This window comes from Panonychus citri, unplaced genomic scaffold (assembly GCF_014898815.1).
Source record: "Panonychus citri isolate SS breed McGregor unplaced genomic scaffold, ASM1489881v1 Contig00134, whole genome shotgun sequence".
NCBI lineage: Eukaryota > Metazoa > Arthropoda > Arachnida > Trombidiformes > Tetranychidae > Panonychus > Panonychus citri.
In genome coordinates, this window is record NW_026515539.1 from 3,493,009 (window position 1) to 3,514,369 (window position 21,361).

Genomic DNA, 21,361 nt, shown 5'->3' on the forward strand with positions numbered 1-21,361 from the left:
TTGTCTCTCGAACTGACAGAAAAAAAGTTCTAAAGGTTGAAACTTTTTTATTCTGTTCGAAAAAACTTTGATAAAGAAAAAAAAAGTTTTCGAAAACTTTTCGGTCAATTATTATTTTCAGAGTTTTCATGTTAATTATCAGGAGAAACTTAATTGTGATGGTCTTAATTTAGTTTTATTGACTGTAAACAATTAAAGAAAAAGAAAAAGTTTTTTCTTTGTTTATCTTATTATGGATTCGTTTCCGTTTCTCAACTGACCAGCTCATCGGTACTCTACTGGTACTTTATGACCAACGCCTGTTGAATCAACGGGAGGTGTGACGAGGAAGAGGTTCTAAGTGGTAGTGATTGTGATGCCATGAGTGGTGATGAAGCTGACGATGAATCGTTTGTATCTTCATCTCAATATAATCATCATCACACTAATCAACAATTAACTTTAACAATGGACAATTTACAATCAAACGGATTCCTTACCAATTTACCTAAATCACTTGAATTACGTCCATCATCATTATCTTCAAATAACAATAATGATCTTCATCATCATAACTCCTCTTCCGGTTTACCAAGGTTAGTTGCCGTTACAACCAAAGTTGACCTAAGAACGGGGCACAGATTTGGCCCATTTCCGGGTAAAATAACCAAAGATCCGGTTCCACAAAGTTACAATTGGAAGGTAAGAGTTTCCAAATTTATTATCAATGTTGTTATTTATCAAATTAACCATGTAATTGATTCAGTTATCATTTGAAAATGAACAAATAGATTTTGTGTTTTCATTTCAACCGGAAGTTTATCCCACCCACTTTTTATTATTCTTATTATTGGTAAAACAAATATCCGGTTTTGAAACACTTTGTATATTTATTACAACATGATAATAATTGACGAGATAGATAAAAACAAACAAAACAAATAACATGATAGTTAAACTGATAATCAGGTAACAATCAAGGTAACCCAATATTAAATTGAATCATTATAATCAAAAGCATTTGTTTTTCACCAATTAGATTCCCATTGTTATCATGATGATATAATTATCATGTATTCCTGAAAAAAAAACAATCAACCTGAAAGGTTATCATTAACAAGAAGGTGATAATTATCAATATCAGAGTGGGAATGATCTATGAACTTGTATATTTATCCAGAGGGTGGGTTATTATTGTGGGTGGATCAAGATTATTTTAAGATTATCATTATAATGGATTGAACATTTTGTCAATTGAAATGCGAATTGGTAATAAATAAGCTTTAGTTTTCCAATTGAAAAAGATTGTACTGTAAACTTTGTGATTCTTTGTTGTATTTTAGATGTTGATTGAATTGTCATTTGGGTGACAATTTGAATCCATTTTGAGAGAGAAAGAGAAGATGAGAAAGAAGATGATGAGGATGAGAAGATGAAAATAAAGATACAATAATAATAACACACGTACACAAACGGCTTGAAGGTTTTAAGGTCTTAATCCGTCGTGCGCTTTTACTAGAACGTCGAGAAAAGTTTTAAGCTTCAATTCTGAGTTCCGAAAATGCTCTGACAATACAATATTATCACAATAGAAGAGTAAGTGAGAGAGAAAGAAAGAGAGAACACCTTTGGACAAAAGAGAGAATTGAAACATTAAAAGCTTCTCTTCATCTTCTTTTTTTTCCTCTAACACCATTCTCGTTTCGGCCTTTTGTATATTCGATATATTCGGTCTCTCTCTCTCTCTCTTGTTTACATTGGATTGCCACTTTCACCCTCACTGATGATCAGGATGATCTCTTTCTCTCTTTCTCCCTCCTTAGATCATCTTCTCACCCTTCATCAATAGTCCCAACTACCTTTTGGTCAAAACCATTGAAAAGATTCATTGAAAGGTAAACCTTAAAATCCAAGGTTAGGCTTTTTTCAAATAACTTTTTTCACCTTATACACCTTTGTGTTCATCTTCATCTTCATCATCATCATTATCATCATCATCTTTTCCTTTCTACTAGCGTCTATTTTGTCTCTCTCTCCCTCTATCTTTCACCTTTATCCTCATCTCTTTTTTATTTCTTCTTCTTCATCCTCATCATCATCATTTATCAAGATGATGATTGTTGTTATTATTGATATATGAAAGTTTCCTTAAAGATGATGAATAAAATTCAATGATGGTAAAATTTTTTCTCTCCTTCATCTTCATCTTCATCTCCTCTCTCTCTCTCTCTCTCCCTCTCATATCTTTTACCATGTCGAGTGTCAAAGATCATGTCATCCTTAATCTCTCTCCCTCAATCCCTTTGATTGAAATGATTAAATGATTAACTTTCAAGAATAAACTTCTAATTCAATATTTGGTTTTGTTTCTTTGTAACATGAAAATAATATTATTACATTATTATTATCATAATCTAATAACACAGATAAAAGTTGAAAGTTATTATCATTTTTTGATGTTGTTCCCTTTTACCATGAAATTCAAGTCTCAGAATCTGAATGAAATAATATCATGGAACAATTTAATGATAATAGTAATGATAATAAAAAAAAGTCTAATAGTTTGAGTGAAATGACAAAAGCATCTGGTTACATGTTACTTTGAGATAGAAATGAGAAGTTACTAAAAACGAAGAAAAAAAAGTTCCAAGTTCGAATATTCAGTTCGAATGTACTTCACCTTAATGGTTTCTCTTTCTTTACTTTTTTTTCTATCTTCCTCCTACTTTTCTACTCGAAATGATGATCTTGATGATGTCGAAAAGGAGGAGGAACATTTTCTGGGAGTGGGAGTGGGAAGAAGGAGAAGAATATGAAAGATTAACTCAGAGAGAGAAATGAGAATTTTCTCCCCATGTAATTGCCCTTTGAAAATTTTCTTATTTCATCTCATCATGTTTGAAATTCATCTTCAAGTTTCCATGGTAACGTTGAGCATTCATCTAAACTGATAACTCCAATTGAGATAATAACAATAATATTATCATTGTGGGCGAATGAGAGTAAAATTTACTGACAGCAAAATCGTAACAATCAATTGATTATCATGTAAGATAATTGGTAATTTTTTTATCATTACGGTTCAATATTTCACTAAATTAAATTACATCAGAAACATTCATCTTCAATTTTTCATCAATCTCATCATTATGATGATCCATTAATCCAACTTGTCTTAACCATGAAGATGAAGATGAAGATGATAATCTGAATGAAAGTTACAAGATCATCATCTCGAAACCAATGCAATTGATTTAAGTTAATCTAGTTTTCGTTTTCTATCAACTTGATTGGAAAATATCAGTTTATTATAATAATGAATTTCAGTCGTTCAATTGTCATGATAATCAACTGGAAGATTAAGTTGTTGTTGATGATTAACAATCGTCATCTCAGTTAACTCAATTTGAGAGTCTAAAGATTTACCTTGAATCATCTTCAAGTTTCCATGGTAACGTTGAGCATTCATCTAAACTGATAACTCCAATTGAGATAATAACAATAATATTATCATTGTGGGCGAATGAGAGTAAAATTTACTGACAGCAAAATCGTAACAATCAATTGATTATCATGTAAGATAATTGGTAATTTTTTTATCATTACGGTTCAATATTTCACTAAATTAAATTACATCAGAAACATTCATCTTCAATTTTTCATCAATCTCATCATTATGATGATCCATTAATCCAACTTGTCTTAACCATGAAGATGAAGATGAAGATGATAATCTGAATGAAAGTTACAAGATCATCATCTCGAAACCAATGCAATTGATTTAAGTTAATCTAGTTTTCGTTTTCTATCAACTTGATTGGAAAATATCAGTTTATTAATAATAATGAATTTCAGTCGTTCAATTGTCATGATAATCAACTGGAAGATTAAGTTGTTGTTGATGATTAACAATCGTCATCTCAGTTAACTCAATTTGAGAGTCTAAAGATTTACCTTGAATTTTAAGCTTACATGTTAAGCGTTAAAATCGACACCTTTTTTTGTGGATTGACGATAAAGATGAAGATAAGAAAAAGGATGACAAAAGAGATGAAGATGAAGATGATAAGGTATTAACATAGTTTCCAATAATATCTGACAATTGTCATCTTCATCTTCATCTTGAAACTATTGTCCATAACATAGTTTCCAATAATATCTGACAATTGTCATCTTCATCTTCATCTTGAAACTATTGTCCATTGATTGGAAACACACACACACAACATACAAAAGATTTTTTTTCTTCTTTTTTCAACTTGACCGATTCTCAAAGTAACAACAATCAACGATAATGATTAAGATGATGACCATGAACAAAAGGGTTGATTACCTGGACAGTTTATTGTTAAAATTTGGTGAAATATTTAAAGGTAAGAAGATATGAAGATAAAGATGACAAAAGGATGACCAAAAATTGGGTCAGAATTTGATTCTAATCTTCACTTATCCATTTTCTTTGATAATTTTCTGTGTGTCATTTGCATACAAATTGTTATCAATTTGATAATATAACTATAGATTGTTGTTGTTTTCCAGGCATTTGATTAATGTTGTTGATTGTTGGTGATTTATTTAATTGTTTACAGAAGCAGATTATCAATTTTGTTTATCTTTACAGAATTGATCGTGAGCTTGATGACAATATGTTACTATGAGGAAGATGAGGAAGTGGGAGGAAGGAAAAAGTTTTAATATCATTGATCCTCTTCCTGATTAGCGACCACCCTTTTCATCATTTAATCATCTTGATCATCATCATCATCCTCATCTTTATCTTGATCCCTATTCAGGATTGATAACATTTTCTTCAGTCAATTGGTTCATCTTAAGATTAATAGTTTATAATCTTTCAGTTATGATTCTTATAAATTGCCTTCGATTATGGGAGAGGATAGAGAGAAAGAGAGAGAGAGAAAAAGATGAGGATGCTAAAGGAAAGTAGAAAAAAAGTTATTTGGACACATCATTTACCCATTATTATGATTACCGTTATTACTGATGAAGGAAACAGTTTTTACAGTTGAAATGATTGGGAAGATGAGGAGGCTGAAGATGAAGATGAAGATGATTAAGGTAAGAATTGGAACGAAAAAGATATTCAGTTCTACAGGAAAAGTTTGATTTTTTTCGAGAAAACGAGAAAGTGAGTCAATTCAATTGCTTTTTTATGTGTTATCACCAATATTTTATGAAGAAGAAGCAAAAATGAAGATAAAGATGAAGATGAGGATGAGGAAGAAAAAAACATAAGCAATATTGTTGTTTATTCACTTTCTCTTTTTTATTCCATGATGATGTTATCCAATTTATCATCCAAATCATTCGATACATTAACCTTTAAACATTCCCAATCTTCATCTTCCTTATCATCATCATCATCTCTCTCTCATCCATATCCATCATAAACTTATGCTACCAAATTTGTGTAGTTACAAGTTAAGGGTGACTTGAGTTGATATTTTTGTATAATTTTTACTAACTTTCTCCCTATTCATCATCTCCATCATCATATTGATCTCTCTTCCTCCTCTTCCTCCTCCTCCATCGACACTGACCTGTCTTTGACCTTCATTGAAAATAAAATTAACTTAATATTATTACATTGATATCTTCATGTTGATTATGATAACAAAAGAAATGGTAGTAATAAATGTAATAGAATAACAATCGTAATGATGATAATTGTTAAAGTAAAGGCGTAAAAAAGGGGGAAGAGAAAAGAAGAATAGATGATGATAAGCACGCGTTTTGTGAGATGCGTTGAAAACGCGTGTTTACAGACTCGAAATTGGAAGTGAAAAAAATTGAAGGCTAGAACTCTGATATCTGTAAGAGAAATCGTATCATATACAAATATTATATATCTCTTCGTGTGTGTGTATATGTATATATGTTTGTCCCTCGGTGGTTTTTACTACACGTGTTTGAATTAATGTCTAAGTCAATGAAGCGATAGTGTAAATGATGATAATGATGATGGTAATGATGAGGATGATGATGAGGTGGGAGAAAGATGATCAAAAACTGAAAAAAACATCAACATTGATCCTCCTTCAGATGATGATAATACCCACCAAGGGCTATAGCTTTTTCTACCTCATATCTCCCGATAGTTGATCTCAATTGATTTGTGATAAAGATGAAGATGAAGATAAGGAAGATAAAAAAATCTCTTTCTCTCCAATTGATAGAAAGTGAGAGTTTGTTTTTTTTTTACTTATCATGTTTATTATTATCATCATCCAGTGGGAGTGAATTGATATCACACTGATTTATGTTGGTTTTTGTTGTCAAAGTGAAAAAAAAGTAAACCTTATTTAACCATTAATAGGAAATTGTTGATTAAATGGCTTCCATCATTATCTTCATCTTGATTCTGATGATCGTCATTATTTTGATGACAATGAATGTTTTTTTCGCCATCTTCTTGATCATCTCAATATAATCGAAAACCTTGAATGCTGAATATTGAAAGGTTTCCATGAATAAAAAAGTTATATAACATGAATTCAAATGTTTATCATGTTAATATCAAAGTTAATAGATAATGTTGATTACTGTTTACTGATTATCATTTATCATTATATTGTTATTAAAATGATTATATTAATAAATGATAACTTTGTTTGCTCCAATGTAAATATTTATCCATTTGAAAGATTAACCGTTATATTGTCCATTGATTTATTAAAACATCTCTCAGTCTAATCTGTTATTTTTATCATGAATTCATGTTGATATTATTACATGAGTAACAACCATCATATTTTTCAGGGTAAATGAGGCAACAAATAATTTTAACGTCAGCTTGTAATCATCATCATCATCACTTCCTCTTCCTTTCCATTTGTTTCTGATTATTAATTCACATTATTGTTCACATTATTACACCTTGAGTCTTGTTATCCTTGAGTTCATCGTTAACATGATTTTACAATCATTTGAATTGTTGATTTTCTTGTATGAACAATTTAAGTTAATTAAATGTAATTATCTGTTGAACCATAAGATGAATGATAGGATTGAGAAGATGTGATGGAACTTTTTTCTCATTCTCTCTCACTTTTCATCCTCTCTGAGGTGGGTAACACTTGATAGTTGGAAGATGATGATGATGAGGAGGAGGAGGAAGAAGAGGAAAACCTATATGATGATGATGATGAGGATGAGGATGGAGATGGATGATGATGATTGAGAGTGAGAGTGAGTCGTAGAGAGCAAGTGATGAGATGTATCAATAATATTCGAGGGCAGTTTCAATTTATGGATGAAAAGATATTATTTAAAAAACGAAAATTTTTTTCTCTCTTCCAACTGTGAACACTTTACATGATGATGATGATAAAGATGATGAGGATGATGATTTTCTGGAAAGTTTCAACTTTCCGTTATGAGATTCAATCCATCATGTATGATTACTTGAAACTTTAATATTACACTTTTATATTAACCATGAAATCCAATAGATTGAATCAATTTTGGTTAAAATTGAAATTTTATAAAACATTTACCGTTATCCTTGTGATGATGATGATGATGTGGGTGGAAGAGGAAAAGGAAACTGATATTTAGAAGAAAAAAACTTTTTTTTTCACTTCTCTCTCACTGTTTATCATCATCAACATATTATCAATCAGCTTGTCGTTAATTTAATCATAATCAAAAAGTTTGATTGTTATTAACACTAATCCATTAGTTTAATCAATCAAATTGAATAAATCTCATGTTAACCTTGAATCTATTTTCATGTTGATCAAATTGCTTAGTGATTTATTGATTGTAAGTTTATCTCAGATTAAATTGTTACAATGCTGTTGTTTTATTGATCAGTTGTTGATCATAAACAATTAATTTAGATCATCAGATAATTGATTTACTTTTTTCATCGACAAAAAGTTAATCTCAATTAGATTAATATATTATCCTCATCATCTTTATATTAAAGATTATTTTTGATTCTTGAATCATTGGAAACTTCATTTTCTCAGTTAATTAGTAACAATCAAATGGACTTGACTAATTAACTATTTCAAAGGATAGATTAACATTAATTTATATTCAGATTCTTTTCTCTCATGATATTATCATCATCACCAATCTCATTAACATGTAACAGATTAAAACAATTAACTTTTCCATCAGATATTCACCATCATTAATTATCCTTCTTGTCTCTCTCTTGGTGGAAAGCTTGTTAACTGATTATTAATGATAACCAAGTTAACTAATTTCAATTAGTTTACGATTCAGTGTTTCAAGTTTTTAACCTTTTCTAATGAAAAGGATCATACTAATCAACTTTTTCCTTTGGTAATTAACTGTGTTAATTTACTGATACATAATTTAAGTTGATTTATCAATTTCACCTTTAACTTTCCATATTTTCTTTAGCTTTTAGGTTTATATTTACATTTGTTGATTATCATCATCATTTGTTTGATGTGTTGATCATTTATCAAAGTGATTTTCATGCAAATTGTTTTTCTGCAACATCATCATTATCACCATTATTATTATATTAACCTTATCGTGATGATTATTACATCAATTTGTGTCATTAAGTTATTATCAGTGAGGTAAATGTTTTCCATGAATGATATTCAAATGAGAATGATAATAGTAAATAGAGAGAGAGAGACCAATATGGTTACAAGTTTGAAATCGTAATTGTTGAAATTTGATCCTTAATTGTGGGTGATAATAATACGACGCTGGTAGAGAGAGAGACAGGAAAGTAAAACCAAACAAGCAGCAATTTGAGATGAAATTGAACAGAATTGAGGTTGATTGGTGTGATTAAGGTGAAAAATCAGTTTCCAGATTGATTATGAATGTTTAATTTCATGTTTGTCGTGAGGTTGCATAAACAGGTCCAATATTGGTTTTGTTTCATTCCAATCTCTTGGTGTCATTCTGGAAAAACATTGATTATTTGATGGATTACAGTTATCACTGTTCCCTTGTGACAATTTGTATACAATACAAACTGTCAACTGTCCATTATAATCGTTATTATTACTATCATTATCATCGTCATCATTATTACCATTGTTATTATTTTGATGTCATCCTGAAAGAGAGAGAGACAGAGAGAAACGTTTCTATATTATTATTATTATTACTATGATTATGATTATTACTTTAACCATTAATGTTTAAGGTAAATGATAAAGGTTAGATATTTATAATAAACAGAATTGAGTGATTATGTTGAATAAAAGTGTCAACTATAATAGTCGCTATTACAATTAATCTCATTGAATCATTTTTCTTACCTTTAGCTCTTTTTTTTTCCTAATTCCATCGTCGTCCTCTTCCTCCTTTTCTTCATCGTCTCAATTAAATGATTACAGCCAATAATCAGGTTAATTGACAATTATTTTGCTCCATTTTGTTTAGTATATGAAACACAATACCAAGTCATCTGTGATTGATTGAATATTACTGAAGGAGAAAAAGGAAAAGGAAAATGTTACTTTCTAATAATATAATCAATGTTACCACAGGAGAATGAAAAAAAATGATAGTTTTTTGTGACAATTAAATTAATCATGGTGAAAGGGAGAGGGTGGATAGATGAGTGAAGAGAAAAGATTTCTATTAATTAAAAAGAATCGAGGAAAAAATAATAATAATAATAACACAGGACATTGAATCCTTAAGGTGAATACCTCATTCATGGGCTGTGTGTATGGGTGGGGGAGGTTGTCCTATCACGATAATAATGATGATGTGATGATTATGTGATTGTCATGTAATGATGAGTTGATGTAATGATGGAAAAGTGTCAAAGTCACGCAATCAGAGGGCCTTGATTACTGATGAAATGGTGAAGAGAATCAATGATTAGATAGGATGAGGAAAATGTAACCAATTGGATGGAGAGAAACTCATCAGGATTGAATCATTTTCTGTTGGGGGAAAAGAAAACCAAGACAAAGACAGTCAATTAGAATTTATATAAATTTGTTAATGATAGAAAATTAAATTACGTGATTTAGAAAACAAATGACAAACCGGATAAGATACACAATTAATATCCTATTGAGAGAGAGAGAGAAAAAAATCAATCAAATTGAGAAATTGACTCAACACTTTGATTACATTTCCAAAGACGATCCTGAGTTTTTCCAATGGAGATTACATGTGATAGAATTGATTCCTACGTGACTAGATAATCTACATGTTAGGAAATTAATGAGAAATAATATAAAAAAAACAGAACAATTAAATTAAGTGAATTAATTAACGGTCAGAAAATTTTTTCCTTCCAAATGAAAACAAAACAAAAATTCAAAATCTTTTCCGTTGGCGGTTAACATAAACGCTATTCTAATGCCATCTATTGGTGTGCGGGGAAATTTCCCTCGATTAATTAATTGGAAATTTAAACAATTAAAGGTAGAGAAGAAACAATTTAACCGATAATTGATTAAATAGGACAATTACATGACATGATTAAGGTAAATATGAGATATTGTTTGAATAAGAAGAGAGAGAGATTATGTAAATATTTAACAAACGCCTTCGCAATTAAATACTGACAATCAGTTGATTATCAGTGAGATGAATCAATCATCTGAGCTAATTGTTGGAACGGATGTTTACCATGATTGGGCGTCAATATGATTAGTAAATCATTGACACAGGAAATGAATTAAATAATAGTAATAAAGTTTAGTAAATTAAGAAAATTGTGAAAAAAAATGACTTTGACCTTATTCAATATTCAATGATTAAGTTAATTGTTGTCAAAAGGTAGTTTAATTTTACCATTTTCTTACCAACAATTTAATATATTCACATGAAAGTTAGTTGATGATTTAATCTTGAGAAATAATAATAAATTGTTAAGGTTGAAGAAGGAAAAAAAAAGTTCAATGGAAAAGTCAATTGAATTGATAGAATGGAAAAAGAAATGAAAAAGTTAATAGAAACTTTTTCATCTCATTTGATTTGATTCATCTTCTTGATTGTAATTGATTGTGGTCATTTTTGTTTACCTATTTCATGGTGATCATTTGAGTTTCGTTTTTCCCTGACAATTCAATATTGAAACTCAGATAATCTTAATCACATTGAAAGCAATCGAATCAAATGTAATAACAACAATCGTAATCAACTCTAAATGTGATTGGGAACAGAAAGAAAAACCTATCACCTAATTTATCTTGATCGTTTCTTCATCTTCCCAATCATCTTTATCCTCTCATCATCATCATCATCATTTCTCTTGACCCTCCAAGTCCATTTACTTTTGTATTGGTCATTGTCTCATCATCGATATTGAAACTTCATCAATTTCTAATCCAATCACATCAACAGATAAGTGATGATGATGAAGATGAAGATGAAAATAAGATGATAATGAAAGTATAGGTAATAATCATCATCATCACTTTAATCATGGTAACTACATTTTTATCATTCTAATCACCATCATGGAAACGGAAATGATTGACGAACCTTCTGAACCGGAAATAGATCATAAAATTTTATCATCAGTCTCACTTTTTTTTTATTTCTCTTCTCTTATCATTTCCTGTTCTGTGAACACATTGATTCCACCCATTGAATAGTAATAACAAGAAAAGAAAAGACATTTTATTATCTTAATAATTGTTCGATAATTTTTTTCTTCTCTTTTTAGAACTTTTTCCCCTCGATTCTCTATCACATCTCTCTTATTATTATCTAATCTGAAAGGCATCAAACCACCATTGAGCATCAAAAGAGAACACAGAAAAAAAAATTCGAAAACTTATCAATAATATTATCGTATGAATCATTAATTATTTTAGATAAACAAATTGTAACAATTAAAAAGTTCGAGAGTTTGAGTTTTCCACCAAGAGATGGCGCTTGTTGTTACGAAAATGAGAAAACTTTAATTACAATTAAGTTAATCTAGTAAACCTTGTAAACTCAATCCCTGATCTCAATGATTTATCATGATTATCAAGCTTTTCAATTGATTAGCAAAAAAAAAACTCAATTCTCTAAAGGGAATCAAGATAATCAAGTTGTTATTGGTTCTAATGATCTTTGAGAGTTAATTACAATTAAATTAAATCTCATAAGTGATTAGTGTTAATAAGAAGCATTTTTCTCATCCCCTTACAACCTTTGGATGTTAATCTTGATTGTGGTTCAATACAATCTACTAATGATGATGATAATCAATGTAACAAAAGGATAACAATCAGTTGATTCCTTTTGTTGAAAATTTCCAACCATTAACATTATTGCTTCGAGCAATTTGATTCAGTTAACTTTTCATTTCTCATCGAGAAAAAAAACGTGATCTGAGTCTCATCAACTGAATTAAAGTTAATCACAATCCATTTGAATCTATGTTCTCAACCAATGAGATTGCGTCCATACTATAGGATCATATTGAATCATGATGATCATCATCATCTTCACCATGAGCATCATCATTATCATCCTAATATGATGAGCATGATCAGGGAACTGAATTACAATTGAAATGGAAAAGAAGAAGAAAAAATTGAAAAAAAAAGTTTTTGCTTTCCACTCGAAAAGACAATTAATCAATTCACCAACATTACCATGCAAATTATCATGTAATTAGATTGTTGATTAAGGTGGATAATTAGTTAATTACACTGCAAGCTCAAAGTTTAAATGATTTACATGAATTATAATTAAAAGAAGATGAAAATTAAAATTTTCCCAATTCACTTTTCTCAACCAACATTTTAATCAACACATTTTCACACCAACGCAATTAAATTTAATTCAGTTATTGTTTTCTTCTTCTTTCCAACTATTAATATATTTTAAAAATTAACCTTTAATTGAGTTAATTGTTGATTATCAATCATTGATAATCAATTAATTATTGTTGCTGTTGATACGATATCATTTCGTTGGCGTAATTTATTACTCTTTTAATTTGTTCATTAAGAAACAGCAAAACTGTTATATTAATTAAATTTATATTGTGATTACAAAGTTGATTAGTTAATTGTAACACATGTTAAACCATTAAGAACCATAAAATAAACATGAAATAAATAATTGAACAACATGATTTTGAACATGTTTGTTGATTGTAAATTGCGAACACACAAATTGTGATTAAAATCAATGATTAAGACTCAAGAAAGAAGAGTAAATTACACTTAACTGTTAATAGTTTAAACTAAATTAAATAAACTATCAACAAATTTTTCTTCATCATCATCTTAATTCTGTTAACAATCATCAATTGATCTTGATGATGATGATGATGATTAACTTACCTGCGGGCAATTAACTAACATTTTAATTCCTTTGGGCGACAATAATCGTCAATAAAAATCAACAATCAACCAAATCACTTACACCTTCATCATCATCATCATCACAATCTTCATCTTCATCTTCATATCGTCTTCATCATTATCGATACCATTTAATATCGTTGATTAATAATAATTAGTAACTTTCAATATACGGAAAAAGTTGTGTTTAAGTAAATTGTTATTGATGGTTGATTGTAATTACTTTTGATTGTGAATATCTCTTCTCTCTCTCTCTCTCTCTCTCTCTCTCTCTCTCTCTCTCTCTCATCATCATCATCTCAGCTGATGATTCATTGATAACTGCCTGAGTCCTTGTTCTAATTTCCAGATAAATTTAATCAATAATGTTAATTGCTAATAATCAATTTACTTTACCGATAATTTTTTTTCTCTTTTTGTTTTTGTTGTTTGTTTGTTGATTATTATTATTGATAGATGATAATGATGATGATATTAATCTCTTAATTCAGTTCTGTTGATTATTTGAGAGCACAATTTGTTTTTCTTTTGCTTTTTCTAACCATTTAATAGCTTAATCACTTTTCTCCTTTTCTGAATATCTCTTCAAGATATTTTATATTATTATTATATGAAGATGACCAAAAAACTACCCACTATTTAAGGTATTAATTAAATTGCCGATAACTCGTTTCTTAATCCAATTGTACATTGATTAATCCTGTTGTTGACACTAATTCCTTACCAATAGCCGCTTCAATGTCCAATAGAGTTTTTTTTAACAATCCAATCAAAATTATCATTGCAAGTTTATCCTCACAGTAATTAGTCAAATTTTATGATTGATTCTTAATTGCGGTTCAATAAGATGATCATGATTGATGCCATGTGAGTGGACCTTTGAGAGAGAGAGAGAGAGAGAGAGATGATTAAACATTAAAAGCTTGAATTTAATCCAAAATATTGATTACAATTTATCTGATCATCTGAGAAACATAATCTTGAGATAATCTTACTAATCCCTTTTTGTAGTTACATTTGCAATAATGTAGCAAGTTGTTAATCTCTTTCTCTCTCCCGATTAATTCATTTAATAAATATCTCTTGAGGTGATACTGAATTAGCTGATTTTGTAATTGAAATATTGAAACACCAGCACCTCTCGTTTTGCCTTCAATCGCCTCGCATTTGAAACAAAATTAATTGATTTGTATTGTGATAACTCACGCTGAGCCGATCGCCATTAATATTTTTTCTGGGAAGAGAAAAAAACAAAATTAAAATGAAAATTTATACAAAATGTTAAATTTATAACTTGATTATCACTCGTTCGGCTAGTATATTGTATTGTGTGTGAGTCGATTTAATCTGATTCCAAAGATTGATTTGATTAATCTCAAGGTTTCCATGATCATTTGAATACACAATATCAATTCCTAACAATCCTGATTAATTGAACGAAACCACTTTGAGTTCCATATGAAAATGGGCCAATTTAGTTTATCATTCAAGTCCAAGTCTCCATCATCATCATCATTATCATCATCTAGAGAGAGAGAGAGAGAGATATGAAGAAGAGGAAGAAGATAAATTATTGAGAAATAATAGAAAGTATTAGTAAACTGGTTTATCCACCATAAAGAATACAAATGCATCATGGAGGAAGAAAGGTAACAAATTGATGGATTAGAAAGAGATCATGAGAAACTGGAAGAAAATCAATGAAATCGTTTAAACTGTTATTCGATAATCCATCGATCCAGTTGATCACTATCATGGGAATATTCTCACCAAATTGTTATCAATTGAAGAAGCAAAATAAAGAACATTGTCAAATCAGCAAAAATTATCTACAGTAAAAAAGAAAACCAGTAAAAGAAAATATTAATCAAGTCATGGTTAAATATCGCCTCAAGGCAAATGTATTAAGAGAGATTGAAGAGAGAACAAGAAAATAACAGAATTGATTACTTGCTCTTTTATCTTCATCATTATTAGTGTTTTACTTTTAATAAATGAATTTCAAGCTTAGATAAATCACCCAGAGTAATCAAGAGATAATTTTGATTGAGTATTTAAACAATTAAAAACAATTAAAGTGAACAATTAACAGAAAGAAACATCAAAACATTTAATCTGAATGAAGATTTACTTTGTAGTTGTTGATTGGATCACCAGGAGGGGACACTTGGTTAGAACTTTTTTCAACAATCAGTTAATCATTTTAATTGTGATTCGTTAAATTTGTTACAATATTTCAATTTTCTGTTGATTGTTGTTGGTTTTACTCAAATGTATCAATTATTTATAATGAGAATGATGTATAATTATATTTGTACGCTTTTAATTAAGATGATTATTGGTGATTATTGTTTATTATTATTGATGGAAAAGTTGATTAGACAAAAATAGTTTTTTTCGTTTGTTTTGTTTCAAGTAAATTAGCTAATTGTTAGACGATAATAGAGATTAAATTAAACGACAATTTGTTCAGAAAGATGAGATGAGATGAAGAGAAAGTAATTGAAAAAAAAAATATTGAATTTAACGTTTCAGATTAAATGATGATAAAAGTTAATTGGAGTTACTTGAAACCCTTGACAGTAACAATAACAATGAGATTAACTGTAAATAAGTTAAATCCTTTCCGGTTAATACTTAATCTTAATCACACACCTTACAATTTGTTCCTGATTATTGATCATCATCATCATAATCAGTGGTAGGTGATCTAGTTTATGGAAAACCAAGAAGAAAAGTAAAGTTAAATCAGTGGTCAGTTTGAAATTTTGATGGACAATTGAATTTAACTCATAAACAAGGAAGCTGAAAATACAGATAAAGATGAAGATGAAGATGATTAAAAATGATGATGATGAAAAAGCGTCAAGAGAAACTGAAAATTGTGGCTTAGCCTCTCCCTTAATTGTGTCTGATTGTAATAATAATCAGCGATATTAATAATAATGATTAACTCGAATCGACTTGACCTCACCCAATAACTAAATCTTATCATCTTTCCTCATGATGATGATGATGATGATGATTAACCCCTCCCGAATATATTTCTCTTTCAGTTTCATTTGTATAATAAAAGAGTAACTTAATTTCATCATCATGAAAATGATGATGATGAAAAAGTGATGAGGAAAAATAAATTCACTTCGTTATTGTTATCGATTGATTAATTTACTTTCGATGAAACTTTTTCCTTTTACTTGATTGTGCTTCTGAAGACACAATCAATTGCTTAACTGTTAATTTAATTGTTAAAAAGTGAAATACATTTGATTCACTTTAAAACCAATTAATCATTGCCATCTAATCATGAATAGTTAATTGTTGTTGTTGTTGTTACAATTTGAAAAATAGTCACACTCCCTGTCGATTGAATTAAGAGAGAGAGAGAGAAAATTATTTCATATTAATTGTTTATTGGACTCACACTGGTCAACATTTAATTGTGTTGTGGTCATTTTCAAGTGACCACTCTAATTGTATTTATTGTTATTGACAAGAGCCTCTCACTTCAACACCCTCTCATCATCATCTTATCTTCCTTGTCATCCCCATCTTCCACCCATCATTGATAATGATGATGATGATGATAAATTATCATTAATCAACTTTTTTTGAAACAAAAGTTTCATTTTGATTAACTTGACATTGATTAAACTGCCAACGCCTCAATCTATGGTTGTAATTGACAATATACAGACAATCAATTAATTTAAATTGATTGTACAATCGCAAGTCCCAAGATTTACAATAATAATTAGCAATTCAAATTAATTAACTGATTGCAACAACAATTAAGATATTTTCATTTGCAAATTGTATTAATAATAATCATGATAATTTCCTAACTAATATTATAAATATAAAAACTTTTTGATTGTTGTTGTTGTCATGATTAAAGATTTTAATTTGACCATAAAAATGTAACTTTGTGACAGTTAATTGTTGTTGTTATTTTCAATTAACTTTTTAAATTGTTGAAAATTAATTCTCAATTGTTGATGGGAGACTTAATCTCTTTTGATCTAATTTTTTTTCCTCATCTAATCTACTTTTATTGTTACCTTTTTTAAAGGTTAATCTTATGGATTTTTAAATCATCATCATCATCAACAATCAACTAATGATTATCTTGATTGTGGTGTTGATTAAAATCCGTTACCATTTAATATATATATATTAACTGTCCAGCAATCAAATTAATCCATCAAATTTATTGGCCTCTTATCATCTTCCTGATTGGTTACAATTAAAAAAAAACAAAATGAAATTGATTGATTGGATGTAAACAAACCTTTAATTGTCAATTTGATTAGAATCAAATTAAAACTCATTGAGCTTTTATTTGAATAACAATCTAAATGAAAAGTTTCACTTTTAAATCATTAATATTTAACAATAGTCATTAAGATGTTGATGATGATGATTATGATTATAATTAAAGTACTTGAAACCTGTTATTTGATTGTTTACCTTTAATCATCATGATTAAACTTGATTGTTATTCATTTCTCATTACACCAAACCCATTAACACTGAAAATGACCTTAACTTTAAATTGTTGATTATTATTTAATTCTTGTTGATAATCATTTTTCACACAATTTAATATTTTTCATCGGTATAGTAACATTACAATTAATATCAACAATTTAAACAATTGTTCAACAATTAACTTAAAACTAAAGTTTATATAAACTTTGGAGATTGTTGTTTAAATTGTTAATCGATTAATGTTGTTAGTGGTTTAACCAAATCTAACCTTTTTTTTGATTAATTACTATGAATTAAAGGTTAATCATAATCTAGTTTAATTGTGATTAAAGGTAATGATAAATTTGTTGTTCTTGATGAGCTAAAATGCAATTAGTTGATTAAAACTCATCCCACAATCAAATGTTTTCATCATCTTAGTGATTCCTTCCTGATTCAATTTAATCAAAAATGGTAACAGTTAACAAATTAAAATCATTTATATTTAACTAATGATGATGATAATGGTGAGGATGATGATGACAAAGTCTCTCTCTCATCCCACCTCATCATCAACTTGATCTGCATCCTCATCATCATCATCATTAATGGACAATAATTAAGAATCATAAATGTGAATAATAAAAATGATAACGAAAAAAAAAATAGTTTATCATTTAGACAATTTAAATGATTAAAACTTTTCCATCAACTTAATCAACAACAATTTAATCGTGAAATTAATCATCATCACAATTAAGCGAAAAACTTGTGAATTTAATTTCTATTTGAAAAGTTTTTCGATCAAGTGAAAAAGTTTCGAAGTGAAAAGGAAAAAAAAAGTTCTAACTTATTCGAATGGTCTTTTTTGATTATAATAATATAACAATAACTTTCCAAAGTTAATCAACTTTTAGATTGATTGTTAATTGTTGACCAACTGATGATGACGGTGATAGATAAATGTACGATTAGATTGAAAAGATCAATTCGATTAAGAAGAAGGAGAAGAAAAGAAAAGAAGAAAAAAAAAAAGTTCGAGAAAAAAAGTTCTATTAAAATTGTGGTCAATCTAACGAAGGGCGTTTATGATGATTACAGTTTTGTCGATTAATTTATAATATAATAATCATTTCACACTTGATAATTATCGTTGTGATAATGATAATGGTGATGATAATGATTAATTGTCCCAATTTTAAATTGTCGATCAACTAATTAAGTAAAAAAGAAGAAAGAAAAAAAAAGTTGTTCCGTCGACGAAAAGTTCTAATCGTCAGTTCGTATCTAATTATCATCAAGATATTTAATATGAATTAACTAAATGATCCAATAAGAAATAAATTGTAATCATAATATCATTAAATTGTTATTAAAATAAACAACAATTCATTTATATATTGATATCGTTAGTTAATCATCTTGAGTTAATGAGTTCTGGTGAAGATGAAATAACAATAATTTTTCATGATAAATTGAATGATAATCTGATTATCATCAAGTCTAATGATGATGATGATTAAATTGCTGAAATGGATAGGAAATGATTATTGTTGATTGTTTGCTGATTGTTTCTATTAGTGTTATATTAGTTAATTATTACAATTTCTATCAGAAAATAAAAACATTCTGATTCTCATTCATTTCCTACTGAATTTTTTACCCTGTAGTCTGATTGTGATACTGATTCAGATTTCATGTTACAGTTAATTTAACAACTGATTTATGATCTAAATCAGGAAATAATTGGTTTAACAGATGATTAAAATTAAGATGATAATGATAGTGATAAAAAAAAAGTTTAGTTTAATTTGCGATTTAAATTGTTCAACTTAATTGTTGCCGTTTATGTTAATCATGGATCTTCAATAGGATAAAGAGTTGAATCCTGTTACCTCTTGATTGTTGTGAGTTAATCTTGATTGTTTGCAATCAATTTTAACCGGGAAAACATTTGACAACAATCAATTTAAACTTCTGATTGCCGGTGATCAGTTGTGATAAATTGTGATGATGATTATGATGATAATTTAATCAAATTACACACTTATCGTGACAAATCATAATCATTGATGATTGAGGTGTAAAAAAGTTTCAATTGTCAGTTAATTGTAATCAATTTGTCCTTATACTAGTATTAGGCATTGGTAAATTGTTGAAATTCACTGTTAATTGTGATTGAAGTGAAATTAAATTGTGATTTCATGATGAAAAGTGATGACAAACAGGAGATGATGTTACTGATATTCAATTCTGACAACTCAATGTTCATGTTTTCATCACCTTAACATATTATGTTACCTTTTTAATCAGATTCAGTTTCAATTTGAATTAAAAGTGAGATAAAGTCAACAGCCTCCTCCTCATCATTTTCATCATCATCCTAATCATCATACAATTTACATGATGATGATTAAATTAACATATTGTTGTTGTTGTTTACAGGCGTGAGAAAGACACTACAACTGATTAACAGTAATTTAAAATTCAATTGACTATTAACATAATTTACAAAATGTTCTGGTAAATTTATCTAATATATTTAATAGGAGATGATGTTGATCATCAGGCATCACTTTTGATTGTTGTTGTTGAGAATCAACAACAGCAACAATCAAGGTTGAGTGTAAACAATAATGTAAATTAAGTTTTAAAACAGAAAATTGAAGAAAACTGTAAAAAATTTAGCGAAAAATATTTACTGATTATTCAAATTAATCTTAATCTTAAATCATCATCATGTTAACCTTAACTATCTAGTGATGATAATGATGATAAAACCAGGTAAAAGTATTTACCTTTAGAAAGTTTTTCTTATTTTCCTTTCAACTGTAAAGTAATTGAGGGTTGGGTGCTAAGGTGTGGAGAGGGTCAATGAAGACAATCAACTGATGATCATGATGAAAAAAGGATGATGAAGATGCTGAAGATGATGAGGATGATGAATATTTACTGGATGATTTAACTATAATTAGCTACGATTAGAATCTATGTTTCTAATAAGTTGAGATCTTTATGATTATGGATTAAGAAAGAAGAAAAAAACTTGAAACTTTTATCAGAACTTTTTTTTTCTCTTCTACCCTCAGGGTAGTTTATCTTTATTTCCCTCATCCTTCATCATCTCAATAAGGGATCACATTCATTTCTTGTTATTTTCAAGAGAGAGAGAGAGAGAGAGAAGAAAGAAAAGAAAAAAGAATCTGAGAAAAAGTTCTGAAAAGAATAAGAAAAAAAAACTTTTATTCTCAATTTCCAAGGTAACAATTTATTCTCATTGTTTTCATAAATATCAAACTCTTTTCATCTTCCTCATCTTCATTGTGATGATGATAAATAAGTAAATGTTTTTTTAATGTATCTCCAGCTCCTTGAGAAGCTCATCATCATGATTAACCATTATGGTTAATATAATCATGATTAACTGGCTAAATTATCACCATTAACTTGTCTTCAAATTGTAATTTAAATGCAACAATTAGAAAAAAAAGTTTTCTGAAACAAACCATTGATTCAATAGCTGTAAAAACAACCACATGATTATCAATTGTTATATAATGGTGATGATGATGATGCTTTATGATAGTGATTAAAGTTAATTGTTTGGTCAGTTTTCAATT

The 21,361-nt window shown here is 28.6% G+C and overlaps 1 protein-coding gene and 1 long non-coding RNA gene across 2 annotated transcripts in view; one reads left to right on the forward strand and one right to left on the reverse strand.

Moving 5' to 3' along the window:
• The first annotated feature begins 325 nt into the window (after positions 1–325).
• LOC128391566 (histone-lysine N-methyltransferase MECOM-like) overlaps positions 326–21,361 on the forward strand; it is a 44,809-nt gene continuing 23,773 nt past the window's right edge. The window contains exon 1 of the mRNA XM_053351471.1: positions 326–681. Within this exon, the coding sequence (XP_053207446.1) occupies positions 361–681 (321 nt within the window). The 5' untranslated portion in view covers positions 326–360. The remainder of the gene's footprint in view (positions 682–21,361) is intronic.
• LOC128391571 (uncharacterized) lies at positions 8,808–10,255 on the reverse strand. Its single transcript, XR_008325826.1, has 4 exons — positions 10,000–10,255; positions 9,654–9,893; positions 9,258–9,426; positions 8,808–9,052 (listed from the first exon to the last, which is right to left on the reverse strand). It is a non-coding gene; the product is annotated as an uncharacterized LOC128391571 (long non-coding RNA).